This window comes from Epinephelus lanceolatus, chromosome 17 (genome assembly GCF_041903045.1).
Source record: "Epinephelus lanceolatus isolate andai-2023 chromosome 17, ASM4190304v1, whole genome shotgun sequence".
NCBI classification, from domain to species: Eukaryota; Metazoa; Chordata; class Actinopteri; order Perciformes; family Serranidae; genus Epinephelus; species Epinephelus lanceolatus.
This window is the reverse complement of record NC_135750.1, coordinates 29,238,047-29,249,743: the sequence shown is the minus strand read 5'-3', so window position 1 is coordinate 29,249,743 and position 11,697 is coordinate 29,238,047. Positions and strand designations below refer to the sequence as shown.

Here is an 11,697-nt window from a genome sequence, read left to right as displayed (position 1 = left end):
TTTTTAAAGTAATGAGATAGAATTAAATAGATATTATAGTACTGATATGCTTTGGTAGAGGAGTGAGTAAAAAAGCCAAACAATACAATTTCACAAAAAAGGAAAATTCTCAATCAGTATACTGGGAAATAAAAGACAGCTTGCCAATAAATAAAATAAAATTAAATTAAATTAAATTAAATGTAATTAAATGTAATTAAATGTAATAAAGTAAAATAAATTAAAAAAATACATTAATGGGGACAAAATAGATGGCACAAATCTTCTGGAATCAACTGGCAAAATGAGCAGTCCACATAGACCTATTTATATCTTTGTAGAAATACCTTGGTGGGATAAAAACGATGAATCGCGTTAAAAGTCACTTCCTTAATCTTATTCGTCATAAGATATTTAAAAGGTGGGCACCAGATTTTCTTCCAGACCGCGTCTGAAGTGAGGCTTTTCCACTAGGTAACAACATTTAGAGGAGAGACTATTTCTTTTTTAAATAAAGCACATATAGCACAGTTATTATCGCTTTTTTTTAGAGAAACATCTCCGACCAACAACAAGATCCACAGGTAGTAAAGTCAATTCAGATACTCAATACTCAATTCACATTTAAGAAGCAATACAACATTAGAGGGGACTGCATCAGAAAAACAGAAGATGACTAATTCTAACATTTAAAGACAGACTATTACACTATAATAGCCTATAAATTCCACCACATAAAGAAAACCAAAGAGCACATAGTGACATCTGGTGGTTAACTTGTGAACACTAAAAAATTATAGTAATTCTACCAGTTCAATATAATTCCAGTGCTCCAAATATTTATACAAACACTTAATCCTTCCCCAAGGAAAATGATATGACAAATCTTGCTTTCTCCTTTCACAGCTAAAAACAATGAAAAAATAAAAATGTTGCTAGTGTTTCATTATTATTTATATGACACATAATGACAGAAAATGATCTATTTTCATTATAAGTATAAAGTAAGCAAGTAAACTAACTGTGATAATGAACTTAGACAATTATTACGGACTAGAAGCTGTTTCTATTTAGTTTATTTACAAACTACAAAGAGGGCTTGCAGTGTATTCTTGTCTTGTGACATGTTTATTAATAGTCATCGCGCCATATTATCCACAGCACCACACACTTGCACGTAATACCAAGCCGTATTCTTTGTTTCTAGACTTTATGTTTACACATAATGACAGTATTAAGTTTTGAAAGTGTGAATCAACATTTTTGTTGTTTATGAATCTGTAAAAAGCGAACATCTGAGCAATGAGATGACAAACTGCTTTAATTCATGCGCCTCGCGAAAAGTGAAAGTGTTGAAATTAGATTACTGAGAGACAATAAATAGTGTTTATGGCAAAGCATCCACAGTTACATTAATATGTAAGAGGGTAATTCTGCCACCTAGAGGCGGAATTGAAACCAGCTGTTAGAGAATAAAGAAGCCGATATATCTAGCTAATATTACTGTGCTGTGTGTGCTATGAAAGTCTGACATAAATACCTTGTATGCCAGGAAAAATAACATATTATAAATGGTCAACTTTAACCTGTAAAGTGTGGTTTTCAGTAAATATGAAAATACAGCAGCGCCCGAATTATACGTCATCAGTGCGCGACACGGCGTGCGGGACTGTGAAGGACGCCGACGGGAAGCTTGTGATGAAATAAGTCAAATATAAAGGTTGGTGTAATATTACTGTCACTCTGGGTTATATCACAAATTAGACAAGAGACAAACGGACTATTCGGCTTAGTTTACTCAAAATATAAAGTAAAGGAAGATGTATTTTTGAGCCTGTTTAGTCTCACTTGGTTCAAGCGAAAGTAGCGTTAGCTCACGTTTACTTGCCATTTGGTAAGGTTACTGCATAGTTAGGGTGATAGTACAGGCATATTTGAGACAGAAATACATCTGAAACGCAGCAGGTAATGATATATTGTCGGTTTTTATTCATTTTAATCCTTTAGTTATAGTTAGACATGAGACTAAGCGGGATTAAAAGCAGAAGTATGTAGACTGTATTGGATACAGTCGAGCTAATGTTGTACACCAGGTAGTGGGAAAGACAGATTAACTGCAGCCACATAACTACCGGCTGTCAAACTGTCTCCTCTTCTCTCCAGCTCTGTCAGGAGGAAGCTGTTATGATGGCGGTGTCGTGTCTAACTCGAGCCCTACGCTCCCTGACTCTTTCCCAGCCTGCCCTGCTCTCCTCTCAGGTAAACATCCACTGCCTTATATGCACACTGGAGATCTGAATCATCACAACATCTCAGCTACTAAACAGTCTGCAATGCTTGTTGTGTTGACAGACGGTTGTTCAGGCCAAGCTGGGAGCTCAGGTGCCCAGTGCAGTGGGACAGTGGAGAGGCTTCCTCACCACAGCCTCTCTGGAGCAGAACAAGAGATACTGGAAGCAGAGGGAGAAGTACACCATCAGGGCTATAGGGATGAGGAAGACAGGAGGCAGAGATCACACAGGTAAACACTGTTGTCAACAGTAGAATAATATAATGAACAACTGTGAGTTTACAAGCAATTCTGGGGGAGTATGGGGTCTAAGTTGGCTCAACTGTACACCCGGACTCGGAGTTGTATAACGGCTTATGTGGCCCCAGAGGAAGCTTTGCATTCTGGGTATTTGTGGGCAGTTTTAAAATCTGGCACAGTCAGTGTTACTCCAGTCCAGGTTCAATTTGACCAGTGGATCTCAACCTTTTTTTGTTATCTCAACAGTAATAGTAATAATGATGATAATAATAATAATAATGATGATGATGATGATGATAATTACAAAATCTATTTATACAGCACCTTTCATAGAAGAAATGCAGTACAAAGTGGATTACAATAGGGGCAGTATAAGCACTGAGTGCTTGACATGAAAATACAATGAACAAAATAGAACTGATTCATAAAATCATGGAGTTGTAAAACTGTAAATCATCAAATCAAGTATGATTTTAAAGAGTTGCAGCTGCGTGAAGCTTAAATAGAAAGTATAAGCGTAAAAAGGAAGAGTTTCAGACCTGTATCAGGAAGTCAGAGCTGGTTAAAGGCTTAAGTGAACAGATACATTTTTAGCTTTATAAATATTTAGTGAGCTCCTTCTCTGATATCTATAGGTAGTGTATTCCATAGCTTTGGGGCGTAACTGACAAAGGCTGCATCCCCGATTTTCTTCCAGCTATTACTGGAAACCTCCAGTAAACCAGCAGCAGATGATCGCAGTGTTCTTGGAGGCAAATAGTTAACAAGGGAGTTAGCATTGTAGCTCGGTCCCAGATCGTGTATGGCTTTGTATATAAGGAAGAAGAGCTTAAAATCAATTATAAATGTAACAGGAAGTCAGTGTAGAGCAGCTGAGACTGGCCTGATATGCGCTCTCCTCTTGGTTCTGGTTAATAGCTGAGCTGCAGAGTTTTGAATGAGCTGAAGTCTCTCAGTGGTGTGTTTTTTGGGAGGCCTGTAAAAAGTGCGTTACAGTAGTCGAGGCGGTTTGAAATAAAGGCATGAATCGATTTCTCTGCATTTTTTTTATTTAGAAATGGCTGTACCTTGGCTATGTGTCTGAGGTGGATAAATTATGTTTCTGTCGCCTTGTTAAAGCGGGACTTGGAGCTTAGATCTGAACCAAGGATCACACCAAGACTTGTGACCTCAGATTTAATCCAGGGAGTTAAATTACCCAGATTATTAAACAGCATTTCTCTTTTTACTTTAGGGCCGACAAGCAGGACCCCGCTTTGATATAATTAAAACCAGAATTTTGTAGTTGTCAACTGGAGATGTTCCCAGTGACAAATTTCCCACAGTTTCAAAATTTGACAAGTCAACGAGTCTAAAAGTAAGAAAACACTCAGTCAAAATTGAGCACAATTTAATCCATAAGGTTAAACATTGTCTGAAAAAAAATTGCGTATATTATAAGAACCATTAGAAATCGTTAATGAAGTGCTGAACAAACAAATTGTATTTTAAATACTGCTGAAATGTGTGGCATGGTTCATTATGCATATTGCACATTATCCTACAAAACATGACAACTCAATTAACAAAATAACATTTATTTTCTTTTGTCTTTAACGTCCTAACTCATCTCCATTCAAACACACACAAATACAGACACACACACACACTCTCAGTTTAAGTGACTAGTAGTTCTGGTGCTGATTAGCAAGGGTAGCAACATTTAATTGACCAGTTGACCAAATGCACACGTCCCTATTATGACTCGTACTCACGCAGGACTCACTTCAGTACTGAATTAAATAGTGAAAATAAACTCTTCCCCATTTTTCTGGAGCCCCCCTGGAACTCCCTCAAGGACATCTGGTTGAGAATAACTGGATAAGACGATGTAAAACAGCCTTTGCTGTAAACCTGTACAACCTTGTGTACAATTATTTAATAGAATAAAATGTTCATAAAACTTAAACAGGTTTGAAATGGAGCTAAAAAAGCAATTTGAATTTGTTTTGTGTCAGACAAAAGCAATTCAATTTTTTCCTTGAGCCATAAGACACATTGATGGACATTTTTTTGTAACCATTTCTGACATTTTATAGACAAAGTTATTAATTAATCAGCTGACTAAATAATAGGCAGAATAATTAATAATGAATCATCATGAGTAATCACCCGTTGCAGGCCTGGTTTCAAATATTAAATCGAGCACCTGTTAAATCGTTTTATGAGAATCACCTAATAATAATTTCCCCTCAGGCCTCTACTTAAGTTGTCAATCAGAAGTCAAGTTCAGCCTCGGGTTGAGCTGCTGACAGCATTTAGTGATGTATTTGCTTTTATAACAGCTGTGCTACGTGTTCTGACTAGAGCCCAGTGCAACGAGTTGCTCATCTTTGTCTCTGCCGTACAGGAAAGATACGGACACACGGTATTGGTGGCGGCCACAAACAGAAATACCGGTGGGTAGACTTTCAGCGGCTGCGCTACGAAGAAAACAAAGAGTCCCAGCCATTTGATGAGAAGGTGGTTGAAGTGCGGTACGACCCATGCAGGTGAGATCAGCTTCCAACACACAGGAGTTTGATTAACATGTGTATTTAAAGTCATGATAATCATCATAATCTGTTTGACACAGGTCTGCTGACATCGCTCTGGTAGCTGGAGGCAACCGGAAAAGATGGATCATTGCTACAGAGAACATGCAGACCGGAGACGTCATTAAAACATCTGCAGTTATTGGACGCATGGCAGGTGTGAGAGTCACCCTGGATTTTCATCCAGAGCTTCCAAACAGTAATCTGTACCGAACACAAATCAAACTGCGTCCTTTTGTTGTACTTTGCAGTCTCAGCCAATGAGGGTGACGCCTACCCGCTGGGAGCACTTCCTGTGGGGACACTGGTGAACAACCTGGAGACACAACCAGGGAAGGGAGCCCAGTACATTCGTGCTGCAGGTAATAGATTACTTGCATGTCATTTTAGGCATTTTAGATTCTTGCTTTTGATGTTGACTGATCAAATATTTTTCAACTAACTAGTCTTTAAAAATGTCATAAAATAGTGATGTCATAATTTCAAGGTCCACTTAAATTCTTATCTGCTCTGTTATTGTGCATCCTTGTTACACTTTCACGATTGTTCATTTCATGTAATGTTGCCTGAAAGCCTCAGGCATTTGGAACAAGGTAATGGCTGCTGTAAAATTTGTCGACTCATAACACCTAAACCAAATATTGTGGTTCATTTTGTTTTCAGGCACAAGTGGCATTTTGCTCCGTAAAGTCAACGGAACAGCAATTGTCCAGCTTCCATCGAAGCAGCAGGTTCAGGTGAGGTTTATCTGGATAGAGATTTTACCTGCAGTGATAAAACATTCTGCTTTAAACTCACTGTTGTCATCTGGACACACAGGTATTGGAGACCTGCATGGTAACAGTTGGACGCGTGTCCAACATCGACCACAATAAACGCATCATTGGCAAAGCTGGTCGCAACCGCTGGCTTGGCAGGCGCCCTTCGAGCGGCTTGTGGCAGAGAAAGGGAGGCTGGGCAGGACGCAAGATCAAACCGCTGCCTCCAATGAAGGTGTACGTCAACCTGCCCTCAGTCTCGTCTTGATAACACATGGGACATGTTCAGGACTGGAGAATATTGTAATGTTATTGTGGTTGGAGCTATAATATGAATAAAGACAAACTGTTTGTACAGAAGATTAAAAATTTTATTAAACACAACTGCTTGTGAGAGCATGGAAAGAAACAAAACAATATAAAAATCCAAAACATATTTACATCTATAGTAAAACATGCAGAGTAATCCATATTTTTTTTAGTGGTAAATTTAAAAATACTGTCATGTCATTTAAAATAGGGTTTGTGCAAAGACACTGGGCGGCATTTCAAGTAACAGGAGCAATGAGATGGCATGTTGTAATTGCAGTTTGACCATTAATGAAAAACTAACACTGGTGTTAGGAGTTAATTTTTTTGCTGTGCTAAAATTGTGTTGACAAAGTGAGCATGCCTGCTCATTGATCCAGTCTTGTAAAACACCCCCATGCTACCTCTAGATTTAGGGCAAAAAAAAAAAAAAAAAAAAAGTTGAGGTCAAATACATCGAAATACACTTGTCATTATGCCCGTTCAGTATGTAAAAGGCGAAATCTCATGACAAATTCCCTCAAACAACTCTGCCTTGGCTAACACTTCACAGCCCGAGTTTACACATCCATGAGGGCCAATTGGTCTCCCAACAAAAAGAAGATAGTGAACCCTTCAAGAAGCAGGAGACAGGAGACTGTATAGTCACAGGCAGACACGTACGGTGGGAGCTGCAAAGTAAGCTTCTCAACATCAAGTGGCAAAACAAAGTAACAGACAGCCATGACGGTTTATCAGACCTCACAGGGCGCTTCAACATAAACATCCCTGCGGAAACATCCTGCCTTCTCTTGACTATAGGTAGTGGTTTACATTTCAAATATAACACCTCTTAACACTTCACCTCAAAAACAAAGGGTGTCCCAATTTGACCTAAAATATGTATAAAACCCACATGAAAGTGCATTACAAAGTGAGGGAAATGTATGAGAAGTTACATACCTAATAGTGTTTGCATTGTACAAGTCAACTTCATAGTTATGAGTTCTGGAAATATATTTGGCATTTATGTCAAGAAATAAAGGTAAGCTATTTGTGCTTTTTAATTTTCCGTGGGAGGGCAGGGATTTGCGATTCACAATAATAACATTTTGTTTATTATATTTATATACATTACTAAAAAAGCCAGCCAATCAAAGCTTGTAAATCTTCACTTTATAAAAAGCAACGACTATCTCATACAGAAGGCCCTTTGTCCAAAGGTTTCCTATTGCAAAAGTTTCACGTAACACTATTCAGGGAGTACCATCGAACATATAGCACACCTACACAGACACACACAGGCAGTGACTTGGACATCTGGCAAGACTCCATACACTTTTCATCATGTTTTAAAAGTAATTCAATACTTGCAATGCGCTCGACACGACTGTCAAAGCATGTTTCAAGTCCAGCTCATTAGTAATTTTCCCACCACAGGCCAACACAGTACTGCATGACCAGTCTGATTAGGTTAGGCATTACTTGCACGTCCAGCCACGGTGACACAATTATAAAGGACACAATGGTAATTGCTTGGTTAGGATGTGCACACGTCTTGTAAATGCTTACTGGGATTATATTTGGCCAAATGTGGAGCACTAACTGGTAAATTTATCAAAGCTAACATCTCAGTAATCTAAATACTGATCTCCACAGGGACCACAGATACATCAAGTGTACGATTTTAGTTCTCAGTTTAACATACTATGAAGTTTGGCCAAGCCAAGAGCTCTGGTGGTTACACTGTAAAACAAACTTGACTTTGGCACATCACTGCACATCTGGAGAAACCCAGTATCTGCTAAGTTACTGCAGGTCTGTGAGACGCGCTCTCAGGTAAGCCAGTACATCAAGCTGAACACGGGGGAGGCTGGGAAACTGAAAAACAATTCAGGACCTTGAAACGATACGACAGTTCATACAGTCACACCTAAATTTGGCATTCAGCTGTTGATAGTTGAAATATGTTTTGTGGTGCCACGTTACCCTGCTTCTAGGTAGATGTTACCGTACACTCTGAATGTACTCTAACATCCATGCAAAATCTTCAGCACTTTTCATAATGAACTGATTAATGAACGTGTTACAAATGCTCCATAGCTACATTCCTTATAGCTACCTTCAGAAATACCTTGCTTTAGATGTTGTTTTATTTGCTTTAGGTACACAGTGTGCTTCAAAGCAACGAGGCAAAACAGAACGTTTCTGTTTCTTCCTATAAAAATTTACCTTTTTTGAGAAAGTAAAGGGACGAGTAAGAAAACTGAGCACTGAGTTAGAAGAGAAGGATTCCATCTAGATTCACAGCAATATTCCAACTTTCAACAACAAACACAAACGATCTCACACACGCCACTGCACATCACCATCACACTCCTCCATTGTCTATAGAGTAACAATAAATGTAGGATTTCACAGAAATAATAAAATGTTAACAAAAACAAAGTGCAAACACAGCTGCCATTATCGAAATGTGGCAAATTGTCAAAAACCTCAAAATACCTCCGAGGCGGTAGCACAAATCTTACAAAATAGTACTTGTTCTTTTTGTAGTGTGTAAAAAACAACAACAACACCCAACAACATCAAAAACATCCAACTGACGACATGAAATCTGTGTGTTGAACACGTGGTTGTGAGTCAGTAAGATTTCCACAGGAAAACTATTACTGCCGGGGGCCCGTCTGCTTTTTCCTCTAATTCTCTGGAGCCTCTCGGTGAGACAAGTGCAGCGGAGAGTCTGGTGGTGGCGGAGTGGGTGGTGGCCAAGGTCACACGGGCTTAGTGTAACCAAAGATTCCCACCGGGAAGTGCTTGACATGTGTTGGCCACTGGGCAGCGAGCTGGAAAAACTTCACATCATTCCACTCCACTCCATCAATAGTGACTAAGGACAAAAAAGGACGATCGTTAAATCCACAAATAAATTAATTATAACACATTAAATATCTCTTAACGGGTGCTGCAGACAATCTGCACGGACAGCTGTTACAGAGATAATTCTTTGTTTACTCGACTGACATTATTTAATACATCAAATTATCCGGACACCAGGTGGCAGTACAGCCTCAGCCTTACCTCTCAGCATGGTGTGCTGGTGCTTGGCTGTGCAGATCAACCTGCTGATGCCATCAATCACTTGGCTCTTAGAGTCCAGCTCTTTCTCCTTGGGCTTCTTGCTGAGAAAAATCACTGGAGACAGAAACAAGGAGGCATAAAAACACTTTCCTCACACTTTTTTTTTTTGTTGTTGTTAAAGGGAAAGTCCACCAATTTTACACATCAAAGTGTATTTACAGGTCTTGAAGAGTGCTACTGCATATGTGGGAGAAAGTTAAAGGCTTTTGTGGGCCCAGAGGGAGCTTTGCATTATGGGTATTGAGGGCACCAGGTTTTGGAATAAAAAAGATGATATATCTGGTTCTGCTGCAATGATTTTCATCCTTTTTTTGAATAATCTCTCCATTGTGAGTCCAACAATGTCACAGAAGTGCAGTGTTAAATCTGGGGAATATTCTTTCAACCTCTCTCTGGCAGTTTTGCAGTCTAGTCTGCTGTGTGTGTTTCTTATGCTGGGATAGATGACGTTCTGGTGATGAGTGATAGCAGCTGTCTTAAAAACTGACAAATGTAACTATGCCTTCAATATTGCTCTAAATAAAAAAATATAAAGGTATGCATTATTAATTGGTAGGTCGGGTCTAGGTCACAGTCAAACTCAAAGCCCCTCCTGTATAGGAAGCGACCACTGACCATGCTTCATAAGGCAACTAGGTAACTAGATTTCGTTTGCCTCCAGGGCCGAGGTTGATGTGAACCAGCTTCCCTTTACCCAGCAGTTTGGAAGCAAGCCATGGGGACTTTATTTATTCATGGACAAACTGAAACCTTCACTGTACATTTACTACGACTTGACAACTTTACTGCTAATTTCCTCTCTGCTCTGATCACCAACATCTGTCTGCTCTGAGCACACACACCATCACTCTCTCTCTGTTGAACCAAGGCTACGCACTCAGCTCTGCAGGGTGAGAGCGAGAAAAGACGACGAAAGTCTCTGTGCGTGTTCATTTTGCTGTCACATCTTGTGAAAACAAATACTTATGGTGAAAGTTCTGTCACTAAATGATGCTGTTATGTATCCTTGCGCATTTTTAATGTATACAGTGTATACCCAAGACTACACTACTGCACTCCTGTATAGAATATATTATATTGTGGCTATCAGGTATGATGTTTGTCATGTGCTTTGATTCCAAAGCTTACCTTTCTTGTTCTTCTCCTTGGTGACCACAGTCATGGCCATGCTGGGTGGAGGGGTGAGCTCCCCTCCACAAGGCAGGCGGCTGACTTGCAGTGAACGGAAATTACTCTTCAGGGTGTTCTTCAGTCCCACGTCTCTCTTCTCTCCCTCCTTCTTCTTCTCTGGGCCTTGCCACGTCCAGTAGTCCACCTGGAGCCCCATCACCTCGCTGCCCGAACATGGAGAGCTGCAGGGGAAAACAGGCAAAGTCAGAAACACTACAGAAACCTCTTTTTGTGTACATCACTTGTTCAGCACAACTAGTAGTGAGAAAGAAAAAAGTATCTGTTGTCGTACCCAGCTCCAGAGAGGGCAGTGGACACGGAGGGAGACTGTGGGGGAGTGCCCCCGATTTCCTTCCCATACGGACCAGCCGATGGGGGCGTTGGGGAGGACAAGATGCTCGTGTTGACCCCCATTGCGTCATCTGAGTCCACTGCAAATTAAGGGTGAAAGTAGTCTCATACACAAAGTTTCAAAGTAAATTAAACATTATTAAATGAAGTAAATAAATAAAATAATATTGGGATTTCTGGGTCATTTTCCTCTTTCCTGATCTGAATCTGTATCCAGTGAGTGACATCTCTTCAGTTACATTTCTGTCTCAGCACATAAAATCAAGAGTAAAATGTTGAACACACCAACCTGACAAAACACTATGACAGACCGACAAAAGCCATCCTTACCTGAAGTTGACAAACTTTGCTCCACAATTCCAACTTTCACAACCTGCAGGAATAAAAAGAGTGAAAGGTTCAGTGTGAAACTAAATTAAACATCAAAGGAAGCAACAATTCTGTCTGCCACGTTTGCAAAGGCAAAAAGAAAATAAGAATCTTACCCCAATAAATGGCACAAATTTCTGACAGGAGTCCTCATCAGGGCTGTAAACAGAGAGTAAAGAGAATGTGAGTTTGGCCAGAAGTGGCTTTTTTAACACTTCAACACTCCAGAGGTGCACATGAACACTCAATGGTCCTGGAGGGAAGATGGCTGTGGCATGACCTGCACCATGTCCCATCGCAGCAGAAATGGCACATGACTGACTGGTGTGAAATGGGGTCATCTTGGGATCATGTTATAATGAGATGAATGGGAGGATCGCTCCTTACAACCAAAAGAAGACGGGGTCTTTCTTATCAGCCAGTACTAGGAGCTATTTTTATGTATGGGACTAAAGTTTGGGCCTGGCCCGTATTAACCGTGTGGCTTCTTTTCACTTCTACTAAGAAGTGTTGAGCATATCACTGGTTCAACAACACA

At 39.9% G+C, this 11,697-nt stretch overlaps 2 protein-coding genes across 3 annotated transcripts in view; one reads left to right on the top strand and one right to left on the bottom strand.

Annotated features, from left to right (window-relative positions):
- The first annotated feature begins 1,566 nt into the window (after positions 1-1,566).
- On the top strand, positions 1,567-6,224 carry mrpl2 (mitochondrial ribosomal protein L2). Its single transcript, XM_033612988.2, has 8 exons — positions 1,567-1,699; positions 2,143-2,238; positions 2,332-2,500; positions 4,899-5,040; positions 5,124-5,239; positions 5,334-5,444; positions 5,746-5,819; positions 5,902-6,224. The coding sequence occupies exons 2-8, from the start codon at positions 2,164-2,166 to the stop codon at positions 6,106-6,108; spliced, it is 894 nt and encodes a 297-aa protein (XP_033468879.2). The 5' UTR covers positions 1,567-1,699; positions 2,143-2,163; the 3' UTR covers positions 6,109-6,224.
- LOC117248187 (phosphofurin acidic cluster sorting protein 2) overlaps positions 6,190-11,697 on the bottom strand; it is a 58,115-nt gene continuing 52,607 nt past the window's right edge. The window contains exons 19-24 of one of the 2 annotated variants that reach the window (XM_078160726.1): positions 11,276-11,318; positions 11,121-11,163; positions 10,732-10,870; positions 10,398-10,621; positions 9,210-9,323; positions 6,190-9,018 (exon numbers count right to left, since the gene is read on the bottom strand). In XM_078160726.1, coding sequence (XP_078016852.1) covers positions 8,903-9,018; positions 9,210-9,323; positions 10,398-10,621; positions 10,732-10,870; positions 11,121-11,163; positions 11,276-11,318 — 679 coding nt within the window. In that variant the 3' untranslated portion in view covers positions 6,190-8,902. The remainder of the gene's footprint in view (positions 9,019-9,209; positions 9,324-10,397; positions 10,622-10,731; positions 10,871-11,120; positions 11,164-11,275; positions 11,319-11,697) is intronic. The other variant, XM_078160725.1, reaches the window with a different exon arrangement.